Consider the following 12,411-nt stretch of genomic DNA (forward strand, 5'->3'; position numbering starts at 1 on the left):
ACTAGGCTCTAACAAGTTGGGTAACAAATATAGTGGATCCAGATGGCAAGAAAGTAAAGATAGACTGATTTTATTTAAGAAAATTGTCTTCAGCATAGTCCGAGGAGATCAGTTCTTGTATATAATTCTTGAAGTTGATTATAAGTACAACACTTATTGCTAGAGTATATCTCTTTCAATTCTCCAATCCCCCATTCTCAGGGCCTCACTTCTATTTTATACTATCTTTCTTCTTTCATCTCTACCCTCTACGTGTAGATTAGATTGTTGGTATTGATCCTTGTCACATTAGTACCCTCTTGAAGCCTTTAGAGAGTAGCTTTATGAACACTAGAAATATGTGTTTCCACAACACTTTTTAAACCATAATTTTCACATTATTTTAAACAACGATGTTTGGAATTTGCTACATAATGGGCCCTGAGCTTTGTTCAGCTATTTTTTGCTATTTGTAGACTTGTATTTTTATATTGCCATGTGAGAGATTGGAAAGACATGAAAAGACATAGCAATTAAATCAATAAAAAATTACAAATTAAACGTTTATTATCTCTTAAAAATCAGATTTATAAAGTTTTGATACCAAAAAATTCTAAGATTGCATAATAAAGCACCGTAAATGTTATGTGATAGTCTATAAGTGGTAGAAAAAAAGTAATGTGTTAATGTGAAAGTGACATGCAACCAGTCAAAATCTGCTATGTAAAATTGTTGTGATAACAATTGTAACTTTTTATGTGATACAAAAATTACTCTTTGATATCATTAGTATGAAAAATATACAAAAATTATAATTAAAAAATCAATTATTGAGCGTATTTAACCATACATGCTAAAATAATCCAAACCACGTCATTTGGAGTATCAAAATCTTCACACACACACACACACACACACACATATATATGTGTGTGTGTGTGTGTGTGCATTACTTAAAAATTATTCTAGACTATAGAATTATCCTCACGTGAATATTAAGTACTATTTTAATATCCAAATACTAGTACATAGCTAGAATATTCATTATATTTTGTTAATTTGTAAAGGTCATTTTTTATAAGGTAAAATACAATTAACTCTTCAAAGTTTTACTCCAATGCTAGCCAGGTTCAAGATATTTTTTAATTAGCAAACTTAGTTCTTAAACCCAACTTGGTTCCTAAATCATTACTCATTTTCCTCCATTTTTTCATGGTGATTAGGGATCGAGTTGGTCAGTTTTGAAATATTTTGGATGTAGCTCACATTAGCCCAAATCTCACGGTTGTTGACTAAATTTTATTCTTTTTATATATATGCATAATTCATGTTGAGATGTTTTATATAGTCACATTACACTTATGATTTATATCTTATGGTTATTAGCAAGAGTAAAATTTAGGAGTAAATTTTACTCTTGCTGTCTCACATAGTCATGGAAACCCCCTCCTAAATTGTAATACATTAGGAGGAGGAGGGGGTTTCCATGACTAGATGTATATGCTATTGTCTCACATAATCACATGATTTCACCTCTTTAACTGTAGTGGTAAAAAATACAATTGGTGAGCTGTTAAAGGTTTGGACCCAGATTTATGACTTATGCACTCCTATTGAAGCTAAAATAGTTGTAATTTTGTGGGCTTCAAAGTTTAAACTTGCCTAGTTCTAAAAATTGGTGCAATGTCATAGTGGGAAAGGATACAAAAGTATGTTTTGATACTCTGATTAAAGAAGAACAACCAAGTGATACAAAATTGGTGCAATCTCATGAGTAATGCTTTTGATTAGTTTGTATTATGTTAATTGTGAATTTTGTTAGGTTAGAAAATCTCTTAACTTCGCAGTTTATTCTGCTGTTAAACTTTCTATTGTTCTTAAAGCTTGTTTTCTAGTAATAGTTGCAATCTACTGATTATTGTACTTGTTTTTTATTCTTAATAAATTAAAGTTAAAAAAAATAAAAAAGTATATCTCATATATGTTTTTTAAACTAATAAAATAATTAAATTTTAACAATTTTAAACCATTTATATAATTCAATCCATTTTGAGTAATTGGATGAGCATATAAGATTGAAAAGTGAGTGTTGATCTATAATACCACGACCAAAATGGTTGACGACCCATTGGGTAAATATTCAAAGTCTTCAAAGTCTAACTGGCTCGGATTTGCATGGTTGTTTCCCAAAATAATTTCAATGTGTCACAAGAGGCCTGACATTGTTTCAATGAAGAGAAGATAAAACCAACGTACCTAAGCCATTTCCTATCAACTTGTGATGACCCCTTTTCTTCTTTTATTTTTGGGTTCCATTTGTCACTTATTGCTGAGTTTTTCCACAATCACAAGCATTGGTCTTCCCGGTGACATGAATGAAGGCTGAAGCAGCCTGGTCATTTTTTTTAATGAATGGTCATTTCTTCTTGAAGCAACGTGATCTCTGCACTTGGTTTTCATATTTTCTTTTCTTAATGAAAGATGAAAATTCGTAGCTAAATTGGTCAGAAGTTCCAAATGAATACTTGGTGTCAGTGAGAAATCCTCTTATTTTGTTGAAATTTAAAAAAAGTCTTTTTTTAAATTTTTTAGTTTTATAATTTTTGAATTTTTGTAAAGACAGAATGATAACTTATTTGCAATAACTTATTAATATTATTTGTTTTCTTAGTATACAATGAACAATTAAGCTTTCTATTTTTTATATTGTATTTTTTTTTTCTATTAATTGATGCTAAAGTCTAAAACCATGAATAATTTGTTCTGAATTGAAACAATGCTTTATGGTAAACTTTTATATTTATTATAATACACATACACACACACACACATATATTTATAAATATAAAAAATAACGGTAAATCTGAAACGGTACACCAATATTGACCGGTACTGAAATATATCGTTCCACTAGTCAAACTGGTACAGCCTCCGGTACAAGATTGACTCTCTTGGGCTCGGTAATAAGCTTGATATAAGTTTGACAAACTCATATCTTACTAAGATTTTAAGTATGATTACTTGTCATTTGGGTTGGATTTCAAGCTCAAAAACTTGATATTAAGCTCGATTTTAAGTTTGAGCTCAACTTTACTAATGAATCTAGCCAAGTCCAAGCTTTTAAACTTTTTAACGAGCTTGAACTCGAGCATTGTAAGGATTGGTTCAAGCTCGAGCTAAGTTTAAACATTTTATATTCGTTATTGAGCCAACTTAAACATTTTATATTTGTAATTCATTGTTGATCCAAATTTGAACACTTATTACTTGATAAAGGTCAACTCATTTATATTCTATTTTCAAATTTACATGTGAAAAAAAAAAAAGTTATACTTGTCCTTTCTTTCTTCTTCTTATTTATTTATTTTTTATTTTAATGAAGGAGATAACTAGTTGGTCAAAGGAAATCAAATAACTAAGAGGCATCAAGTGTGCCAAATGCTAAAACACTAAATACCAAAAATACATCTCCATCACATGTGTCATTCGCCAAATTATTTTAATACATGCTATGGTACACTTTTAATAATAGATGATGGGTGTTCTTTTATTATTAGGTTATTTTAATCAGTGACATATTAAAATAAGTGATGAGATAAATGGTGTAATGTTAAATTCTGTGCTGAAATAGATAAAATAAATTTTTGGTATGTTAGTATATAAATTTTTTTTTTAGAACATTTGGTTCTAATGCAATAGAGTTAGAATTTTGATGGATGTGACGTATGATATATTACTTATGTGGTACCAAATGGTGTTTAATGGGGGCACAAATACATATTATAATTAATCGTGTAAAGATTATAGAAGGAGAAAATGCATCATGTTTATGTAACATAAGTGCTCCCCCCTCACGTGTAAAGAAGGAAAAAATACATCATATTTCCATAACATGATATACAGCCTTGTAAACAAGGGCCATGGTCTATGTTCACACGGTGCCTAAGACTTTGATGGATGTGACGGTCTATGTTCACATGGTGCTTAAGACGGTCTCTGTTCTCATGGTGCTGAAGGCTTTGATGGATGTGACGGTCTATGGTGCTTAAGACTTTGGCAGATGTGATGTATTATATAGTTATTAATTATTTATGCCGTACCGGATGGTGTTTAATGGGGGCACAAATACATATTATAATAAATAGTGTAATCGTGTAAAGAAGGGCCAAGTCTATGTTGATATGGTCAAGACTTCGATGCAATGGAATATAAAAAAAAAAATTTATGCTCAACAATCAATGCAGTCACACACTGTTACTAAAGGTCTGTTTGAATAGAACTTATTGTTAAAAACTAAAAACTGAAAACACTGTAGCAAAATAATTTTTAAATGTATAAAAAATTACTGTTTACTCTTTTTTTACTGTTCATATGCCTTAGTGTACTGTTTATAAGACATGAACAGTGCACTAAGTGCTGATCTATTAAAAAAAAAAAAATGCGGAAAGGGTTTGAAAGCAGACGCAGACGTGTATCCAAACCCTCTCTAAATGTTTAAAAAATTGTTGAAAAAATTGTGCTTTTGTAATTTTCCTTTTACCCAATTTCACATTTTCCACGAAAAGCCAAATAGTCACGATGAAAAAAACCCTTACTTTATCTTTGTTTTTACTAAACGCAATTGTTAACCAGGTACAATCTTTGTAAAGCCGTGCATGATTAATGTAACTTTCTAAGAAAATTCGTAAAGGAAAACTAGTAACGGAAATTTCTCCCCCTTTAAATAATCGGTCCTCCTCGTCTCCTTCTTCACAGCAACATTACCCTCTTGCTTTCTTCTCGCTCTTTTAGCCTTCCTTTTCACTCTCTAGCATATTGAAGCACTTCAAGCTCTCACCCTTCAGCTTTCTTCTCGCCCTTATAGCCTATTTTCACTCACTAGGAAGTTTTCCTTTCACACCCTGGCATTGAAGCATTTGAATCCCAGCCTCTCTCTCTCTCTCTCTCTCTCTCTTTTAGCCTTCATTTTTCTCTCACTACGCACTAACAAATGGATGAAGCAATCCTCTCTAGCGTTGCTGGGTCCATAGTTGAAAATTTGGGCTCTGCTGCTTTTGAACAGGTTGGATCGCTTTGGAATGTTAAAGATGGCCTTGAACAAATCAGGAAAACTGTTTCCACAATCAAAGCTGTACTCCAGGATGCAGCGGAGGAACAGAACCACAATAATCAAGAAAGAGTCTGGCTCGGAAAGCTCAAGGAAGCAGTTTTTGATGCAGATGACTTGTTGGATGAGTCTAAGTACTACACTGAATTAGCTTTGCGGCAAAAAGAGACGAGTGGGAGTATTACAGAAAAGGTACTCGATTTCTTAAGTTTAATCTCAGCTCTTTTTGGACGTCATAAGATGAGTCTTAAAATAATTAAACTGAGTCAGGAACTAGATGTAATAGCCAAAGATAGGGAAAAGTTTCACCGGAAAGAACGCAATACTGTAAAGCGTATTGTGAGTCTGAATAGGGAGACTCGCCCATGGCTTCCTCATAATGGAGTTATTGGGAGAGAAGATGAGAAAAATCAAATCATAAATTGTTTACTAGAGCCTAACAATGAAGAGAATGTTTTAGTTGTTGCTGTTGTGGGGATTGCGGGGTTAGGCAAGACCACACTTGCTCAGTGTGTATACAATGATGATAGTGTTGATACACATTTTGAGCTAAAATTATGGATGTGTGTCTCAAATGTCTTTGAGGTGACAACATTTGCTGAAAAACTAGTAAATGGTATTGATAAAGATGATAGCATAGAACTAAGGCTAAAGAAACGTTGTAAGTTTAATCTTGAAGTCCTCATGGATCAAGTCCACAACACGGATCCATTGAGGAAACTTGTTAACAAAATTTATCAAAAGAAATTTTTAGTTGTGTTGGATGATCTTTGGAATGAAAATTGTAAAAATTGGAATGACTTTAAAAGCCTTTTAATCAATGGGGCAAAGGGAAGTAGAATTGTAATAACTACGCGTGACAAATCAGTTGTAGATATTACACGTGCTGATGCAACATATTTTCTTGAAGGCCTCTCTAAAGACTATTCTTGGTCTTTATTTGAGAAATTAGCATTTCAAAATAGTCAAGACACCAAAAACCCAACAGTAGTAGGTTATGGAAGGGAGATTGTAGGCAAATGTCAAGGAGTACCCTTAGCCATAAAGTCTATTGCAAATGTACTATACTCTAAGAAACCATACGAGTGGTCAAAGATCAGATATAAGGTAGTAACAAATGTAATTGAACAAGGGGGTAGTACTTTTCCCATTCTAAGGTTGAGTTATGATAATCTTCCATCTCATTTGAAAGGTTGTTTTGCCTTTTGTTCTTTGTTTCCCAAAGATTTTGAGATTGATAAGATGACAATGATTCAACTCTGGATGGCACATGGGTTTATCCAATTATCAAATGATACTCAGCAGGTAGAAGATGTTGCAGATGAATACTTCAAGGATCTACTCTATAATTTTTTTGAGAAAGTAAGGGATATATATGGAGCTTTAAAATATAAGATGCATGATTTATACCATGATCTTGCAGAATTAATTGCAGGGTCGGACTGTAGACTTGACAATTTGGATTGGAAAACTCGTCATGTATCATTTTCTAGCTATTCATTTTTTGCTAAAACTTCAAGTTTGGTTAAAGCAAGCAGCAAGCTACGTACAATTCTTTTCACACATGGTAAGTATGCATCTGATGCCATGGATGAGTCAACATTGAGTACACTAATTGAGAGTTTCCCAAGGTTGCGTGCATTAGATTTACATGCATTGAATATTAAAATAATTCCAAATTCCATAGGGAAGTTAATACATTTGAAGTACTTAGATCTTTCTCTTAATCCTATTGAAACTCTTTCTGATTCAATTACTGCATTGTTGAATTTGCAAACACTCAAACTTCAGGATTGTGATAATCTTGAACAATTGCCTAAGGACATCACAAAATTGGTTAGCCTCAGGCCCCTTGATAATAGGGGTTGTTCTAAGTTAAGACTGCCTCAAGGATTTCGGAAAATGACTGGTCTTCAATCATTACCATTATTCATTGCGAGGAATAATGGTGGACTAGGCGAATTAAATGGACTAAACAACCTCAGAGGAAAACTATGGATCCAAATTTCAGAACAGTTGGAAGATGCTAACTTAGAATTTGAGGCAAAATATTTAAGGGAAAAGCAACATCTTGAGAGACTCGAATTAAGTTGGGCTAATCAAAAAGGACATGATGAGATGTTATTAGATAGCCTCCAGCCACATCCAAATCTCAAAATTTTGAAAGTATGGTGGTACACAGGTGTGACATTTTCAAGTTGGCTTTCTTCCATTGAAAATCTTGTTGATTTAACTTTAGATCAATGTTACAGATGCAAACACCTACCACCATTGTCTAAACTCCCATTTTTGGAAACATTATGTCTTTCTAAAATGGAAGGTTTGGAATATATATCAGATCATGATATGAGTGAAGAGGTTTTTGCTTTATCCTTCTTCCCATCATTAAAATCACTTGACATTTGGGATTGCTCTAACTTAAAGGGATGGTGGAGGAGCGCATCAACTCCAGATCATCAACAGAGTCAGCATAACCAGTCACTGCCTTCATTTCCTCGTCTTTCTTCTTTAGAGATGGATGGTTCTCCTAATATGACTACCATGCCCTTGTTTCCTTTTCTTGAAAAAGAGCTATCATTATATAACGTTAGCTTAAAGCCTTTTCAAGAGACAATACTTCTCTCTTCCTCCTCTTCCTCTTCTTTTCCTCTCTCCAAATTAAAACATATGAAAATATGGGGTATGGAGGATGTTGTGTCTCTACCACATGGGTGGGCGTCGAGTCTAATTTCTCTTGAATCTTTATATATTCTTGGTTGCAAGGAGTTAAATCTACAAGGTGACGTGGATGGAATGGAATGGCGAAACCTCAATCGCCTCAGTTATCTGAGATTCGAGAGCCTTCCAAAACTGAATTCCTTACCTGCAGGTCTTCAACACGTTACCACCCTGAAAACGCTCATAATTATAGACTGTGAGAATCTGAAAACTTTGCCGCGGTGGATTTGGAAGCTTATCTCACTTGAAAGTCTTACACTTACTGGCTGTCCTGATCTGAGATCACTGCCTAATGAGATGCGCAATCTCACGTCTTTGCAAACTTTGAAGATTTTCGATTGTCCCGAGTTATGGAGAAGATGCAAAAAGGAAACCGGTGAGGATTGGCATAAGATCGCACATATCACTACCGGTACACATTCTATATACCTTTTTCTCATTGAATTTTTTGTTTGCTAGCTGAGAAAACAGTTGAAAATGAAAGAAAGTGAACTTTCTAGAATTCTATTTTCTATCATTTATTGATTTCAATGCATTTTTTTGAAAAAAGGAATGATTTTTTTCTTTTGGATTTCAAGAATATAGGAACCAATGAATATAATTAAATGGGGCTCACTTTAGCAAAGCTTTTGGTTTTAAAAAGTTTTCTAATAATAAAAAATCTGACATGTATAGAATCTTGGCCAATTTGGTTTATTTCAAAGTAACCAAACTGTTGAATTGTTTCAAAGTTCTGTAATTATTATTATTATTATTATTTAATTCAATGCCTTGTGTTCTGTCAACAGTTGAAATACAACTCGGATACTTTTAGGATTTTGGATGGTGGAGTAGTCAAGGTACTTGGTTAAACTCTCTATAATCAAAGGTTATTGAATATTTTGAATAAATTTCCATTCCATATATTTGATTCACACATTAAGAAGGACCCAAAAGGAAAAACTAAAATGAAATATGCATATATCCCTATTAAAAACCTTTTATAAAGAACATTTTGTCTCTAGTATGATCTTATTTTCTACCATAGTTTATTGGTCTAGAGCTTAACATCAATTTTTTTCATGTGGTTGGAAGCATACACAATTTTAGTGGAATCTCTTTGTACATGTGTTATGTTCCCATTACTTACTGTTACAAAATATTTTTTTTGGCCATTTTGTCTCTCTTGAATAACTGGTTCATGGCAATTTTTCACAATTCCCTGCCACTGTTAAGCTTTGGCTAGCTTGAGGATGCAACATGCATTGTCATTGCAGTCGTTCTTGATTGGCCTCTAGCAATATGCATTTGACAAAATGATCTGAACATATATAAAAGGGCAGCTTGTAAGGACCTTTTATAATAACTCATTACAGGCTGGTAAATTGGGATGACAATGCTGTTATTTTGTGTTATCTGCAGGGTGCATTTGGAGTGCTATAGGAATCATCTCTTTAATGATTACTCTTTTACAAAGAAGATTATGGCAGTAAGTGTTGGAAGAGTACTTGGTTAATCTGCAGCTTGTCTTTTGAAATTCCTCTCCATTTGTTCAAATGCTAAGGCCCACTTGGTGTTCTTGTTATTGTTAAAATTGACTTTAGTGTGATGTAAATTTGTTGCAATCTAAAAATTGGGTTCTTCAATGTTTTGGTAGTTTTTAGCATCTGTATTAGTGAAAATTGTTGTAAACTCTTTATTCAATAGTGATTTTTTTTTTTACTGGACTAGGTCCCGTGGTTTTTCCCTTCTCATTGGAGGGTTTTCCACGTAAAAAATCGATGTCTTGATTTTGGATTTTTGCTGGATATTTCTGTTTGTGTTGATAGTGCTTGCCAGATTTTTTTTTTTTTTTTTTGAAATTCTTATTGAATTTGCACAAAGAGAAAAAATGAAAAAAAAGAAGTAATTCCATTGTGTGTTATGGTATCAATTGGAAATTGTCCCCAATAAAAATAGTGGATCCATTCTTCAATGGGAAAAGGCTCAAGGTCTACCTTGTGCAAGCTTGCTAGGGCTACATTCATCTACCATCTTGGGATTTAAAAGAAATGCAAGAGTCGATAATGATCCTATTTCACAGTGAGAATGTTCATATAGTTGATTTAAAAATGATGTGAGAGTTAGAACTAGAGCTTTTACAATGGTTTTAAAATGTCAATAACAAATAGGGTGTTGTTTTGTTATATGAGTCTCTCTGTCCGTTTTAACTTAGTGTGGTAGCTGGTCTTTTTGCAGCAGGGGCTGGCTGTTTTTTCTGCTGAAATGTAGTGTTCTGTCTTTTGAACTTAACTAGTCAAGAGGCCCGCGTGATGCGCGGATAATGATAATGTTGTAAATCGCTACATGAGAAGGTTATGTAGGATGTTTAACATTTTTTAAAGTAATAACATGAAGTAAAACATTTTTCGCAATTCCAAAAAAATACTTGCAGTTAAATTTTCAATTAGAATTGTTGGTACCAGTGATGTTAGCTAATCAGTTACATATATGAGAAGCTCACTTGATGTTGGTGATGTAGAGAGATAGAGTCGAGAGATGGTGAGTTAGACTTATTCCATATTAAAATGATGTTATATAGGTTCCTCCTTATATTATCATGAACCTTTTTTTTTTTTTTTAGAATCACAAATATTAATAGTTATTCATGATTTGAGATAGATTAAGAAGAGAATCAAACACAAAGGCAGAATCCCTTGTGTGTGAGTGTTTGATTCCAAAAAAAAAAAAGAGGAGAAAATTAGCAATAAAACTCATTTCCTATGCTTCTAGATCATAATTCATGAAAAATAAATGAAATGTTAAATAGGCACCTTGACTTTCACATTGCAATTGAAAATTTCATAATTGACTCGTTCATATGCTTACAATTAATCATTAACTTTCACTTGATAGAAACATCAAATGAAAGAAATCTCAACATTCTTCCTTGCTCATTGCTCCAATGAGCAACACGTAAAATAACTATTGTTCATTCATTTAATGGCAACATCTGTTCCTCTCCATTTTCCCTTAGCTCTTCAAGATATGTGTTCTCTATGACCATTGGTATAACAAAATGGATGTCCTGCCTCAAGCTCATTACTAATCCAAATGCTGCAATCCATTAAAAAGCCCAGCATTATTACATTCTAATTAAGATAAGAATAAATATTTGTAAATTATTGGCACTAAATAACTAATAAAACATCTCCTTAATTTGTATGTCACACATTTGGTGCATGTAACTCCAATATAAATTGCATGTCCATATTAACAATCTTTGCAAATGTAGAAATTTTTTGATAGAGGTAGGGGAAATTTGGTTCAAGGATTTCTTTGAATTCTATTGGAGGAATTGAGAAAAGAAAGGGGAAAAAAAAAGCCCATCAAATCTCCCTTTGTCATTGCCAGTAGAGAGTATTTTGGACGCAAAATTGTTTTTGGCAATTTACGTATAGTGAACTCCATTCAACTTTTGTGACATTGGAATTAATTGTAATTATACTATAGCTCTCCATAGACACAACATGCTATTAACTGAACCTCAAATCCTACAAAATTAAACCATTAATCAACATGAGAAAACGAAATTTGGAAGTCGTCGTAAATGTATGGCATAATCAGCTTTAGCTATAATGTGAGTGTTTGTGTGAAGTTGACTTAAACTAATGCAAAGGTGAGTGAGACATTTTATCAACCACATGATTGCATGTTCCAAATGGGAATAAGATGAATGTTTTGCAACATGAATCCACCCAAATATTACACCTAAGCAAAAGCCTATTTCTTAGGGTGTTCAAAGAGCTCCTTTCCTTTCTCCATTACACCTCCTTCTTTGATTTGTTTCTACATAGTTAACAGTAAACAAGAATGTATTGAAAGCCTCTTCATTGCGGACCAAAGAATTTGGGGTTGTAATTGCTGATAGAACCAAACCCAAGCTCCACTGATTGAAGCAAAAAGAGATGGTATTTTCAAAACAAATTAATGCCATAAAATACCAAAAGATTATACATCGAACTGGAATTGTGAATCCAAAAAGTACAAAGTTGTCAAACAAAACAGCACAGGGAAAACCAATTATGCATGGCTAGACACATCTAAAGCAGATTAGCCACATATCCATTATAAAAAATAAAAAATCATGGGAGGAAAAGAGGAAAAACTCACCTTGAGTTCGTACTGGTAAAAAACAATGTGAAAGGAAAGAGAAATTGGAAATCTTAAAGGAATTTAATTCCGAGAGTTGTAGCTGAAGCATCTGAAGAACTGGAAGAGTTAGAGACTCAAAGGTGAAAAGGGATGGCTATATGCAAGATTAGAGAGCCATATGGCAAAACCTTAGGGGTTGTTTGGTTTTTTTTTTTTTTTCCTCATCACTCATCACTCATCACTCATCACTCATCACTCCTCACTCAATTTTCATCACTCATCACTCATCATTTAAAATACCTCAATTTCACAATAACACCCGTTTGGTTTTTTGTTTTCACTTTACATCACTCAAAAATTTTCTACTACTCGTGGGACCCACTGCCTGAGCACAATGTCAGTGAGCATACCCACCCATTTCATTTTCTTCTCCTTTCACCTTTTCATTTCATTTTCTTCTGCACAAAACATTGCCTTGTTACTCTCCAACATAA

General features: G+C 33.2%; 1 protein-coding gene across 1 annotated transcript; it reads left to right on the forward strand.

The window, feature by feature from the left end:
* The first annotated feature begins 5,320 nt into the window (after positions 1–5,320).
* Positions 5,321–9,366, forward strand: LOC142617092 (putative disease resistance protein RGA3). The gene is made up of 3 exons (XM_075789786.1): positions 5,321–8,216; positions 8,593–8,643; positions 9,206–9,366. The coding sequence occupies exons 1-2, from the start codon at positions 5,327–5,329 to the stop codon at positions 8,616–8,618; spliced, it is 2,916 nt and encodes a 971-aa protein (XP_075645901.1). The 5' UTR covers positions 5,321–5,326; the 3' UTR covers positions 8,619–8,643; positions 9,206–9,366.
* The last annotated feature ends 3,045 nt before the right edge of the window (positions 9,367–12,411 follow it).

The sequence above is a fragment of the Castanea sativa genome, chromosome 11, assembly GCF_040712315.1.
Source record: "Castanea sativa cultivar Marrone di Chiusa Pesio chromosome 11, ASM4071231v1".
Classification (NCBI taxonomy): domain Eukaryota; kingdom Viridiplantae; phylum Streptophyta; class Magnoliopsida; order Fagales; family Fagaceae; genus Castanea; species Castanea sativa.

Excerpts from the sequence above, each read along its gene's own strand:
- LOC142617092 (XM_075789786.1), top strand. The coding sequence starts at position 5,327 with ATGAGTCTTAAAATAATTAAACTGAGTCAGGAACTAGATGTAATAGCC. Across the intron at positions 8,217-8,592 it reads GATCGCACATATCACTACCG|TTGAAATACAACTCGGATAC; the intron begins GTACACATTCTA and ends TTCTGTCAACAG.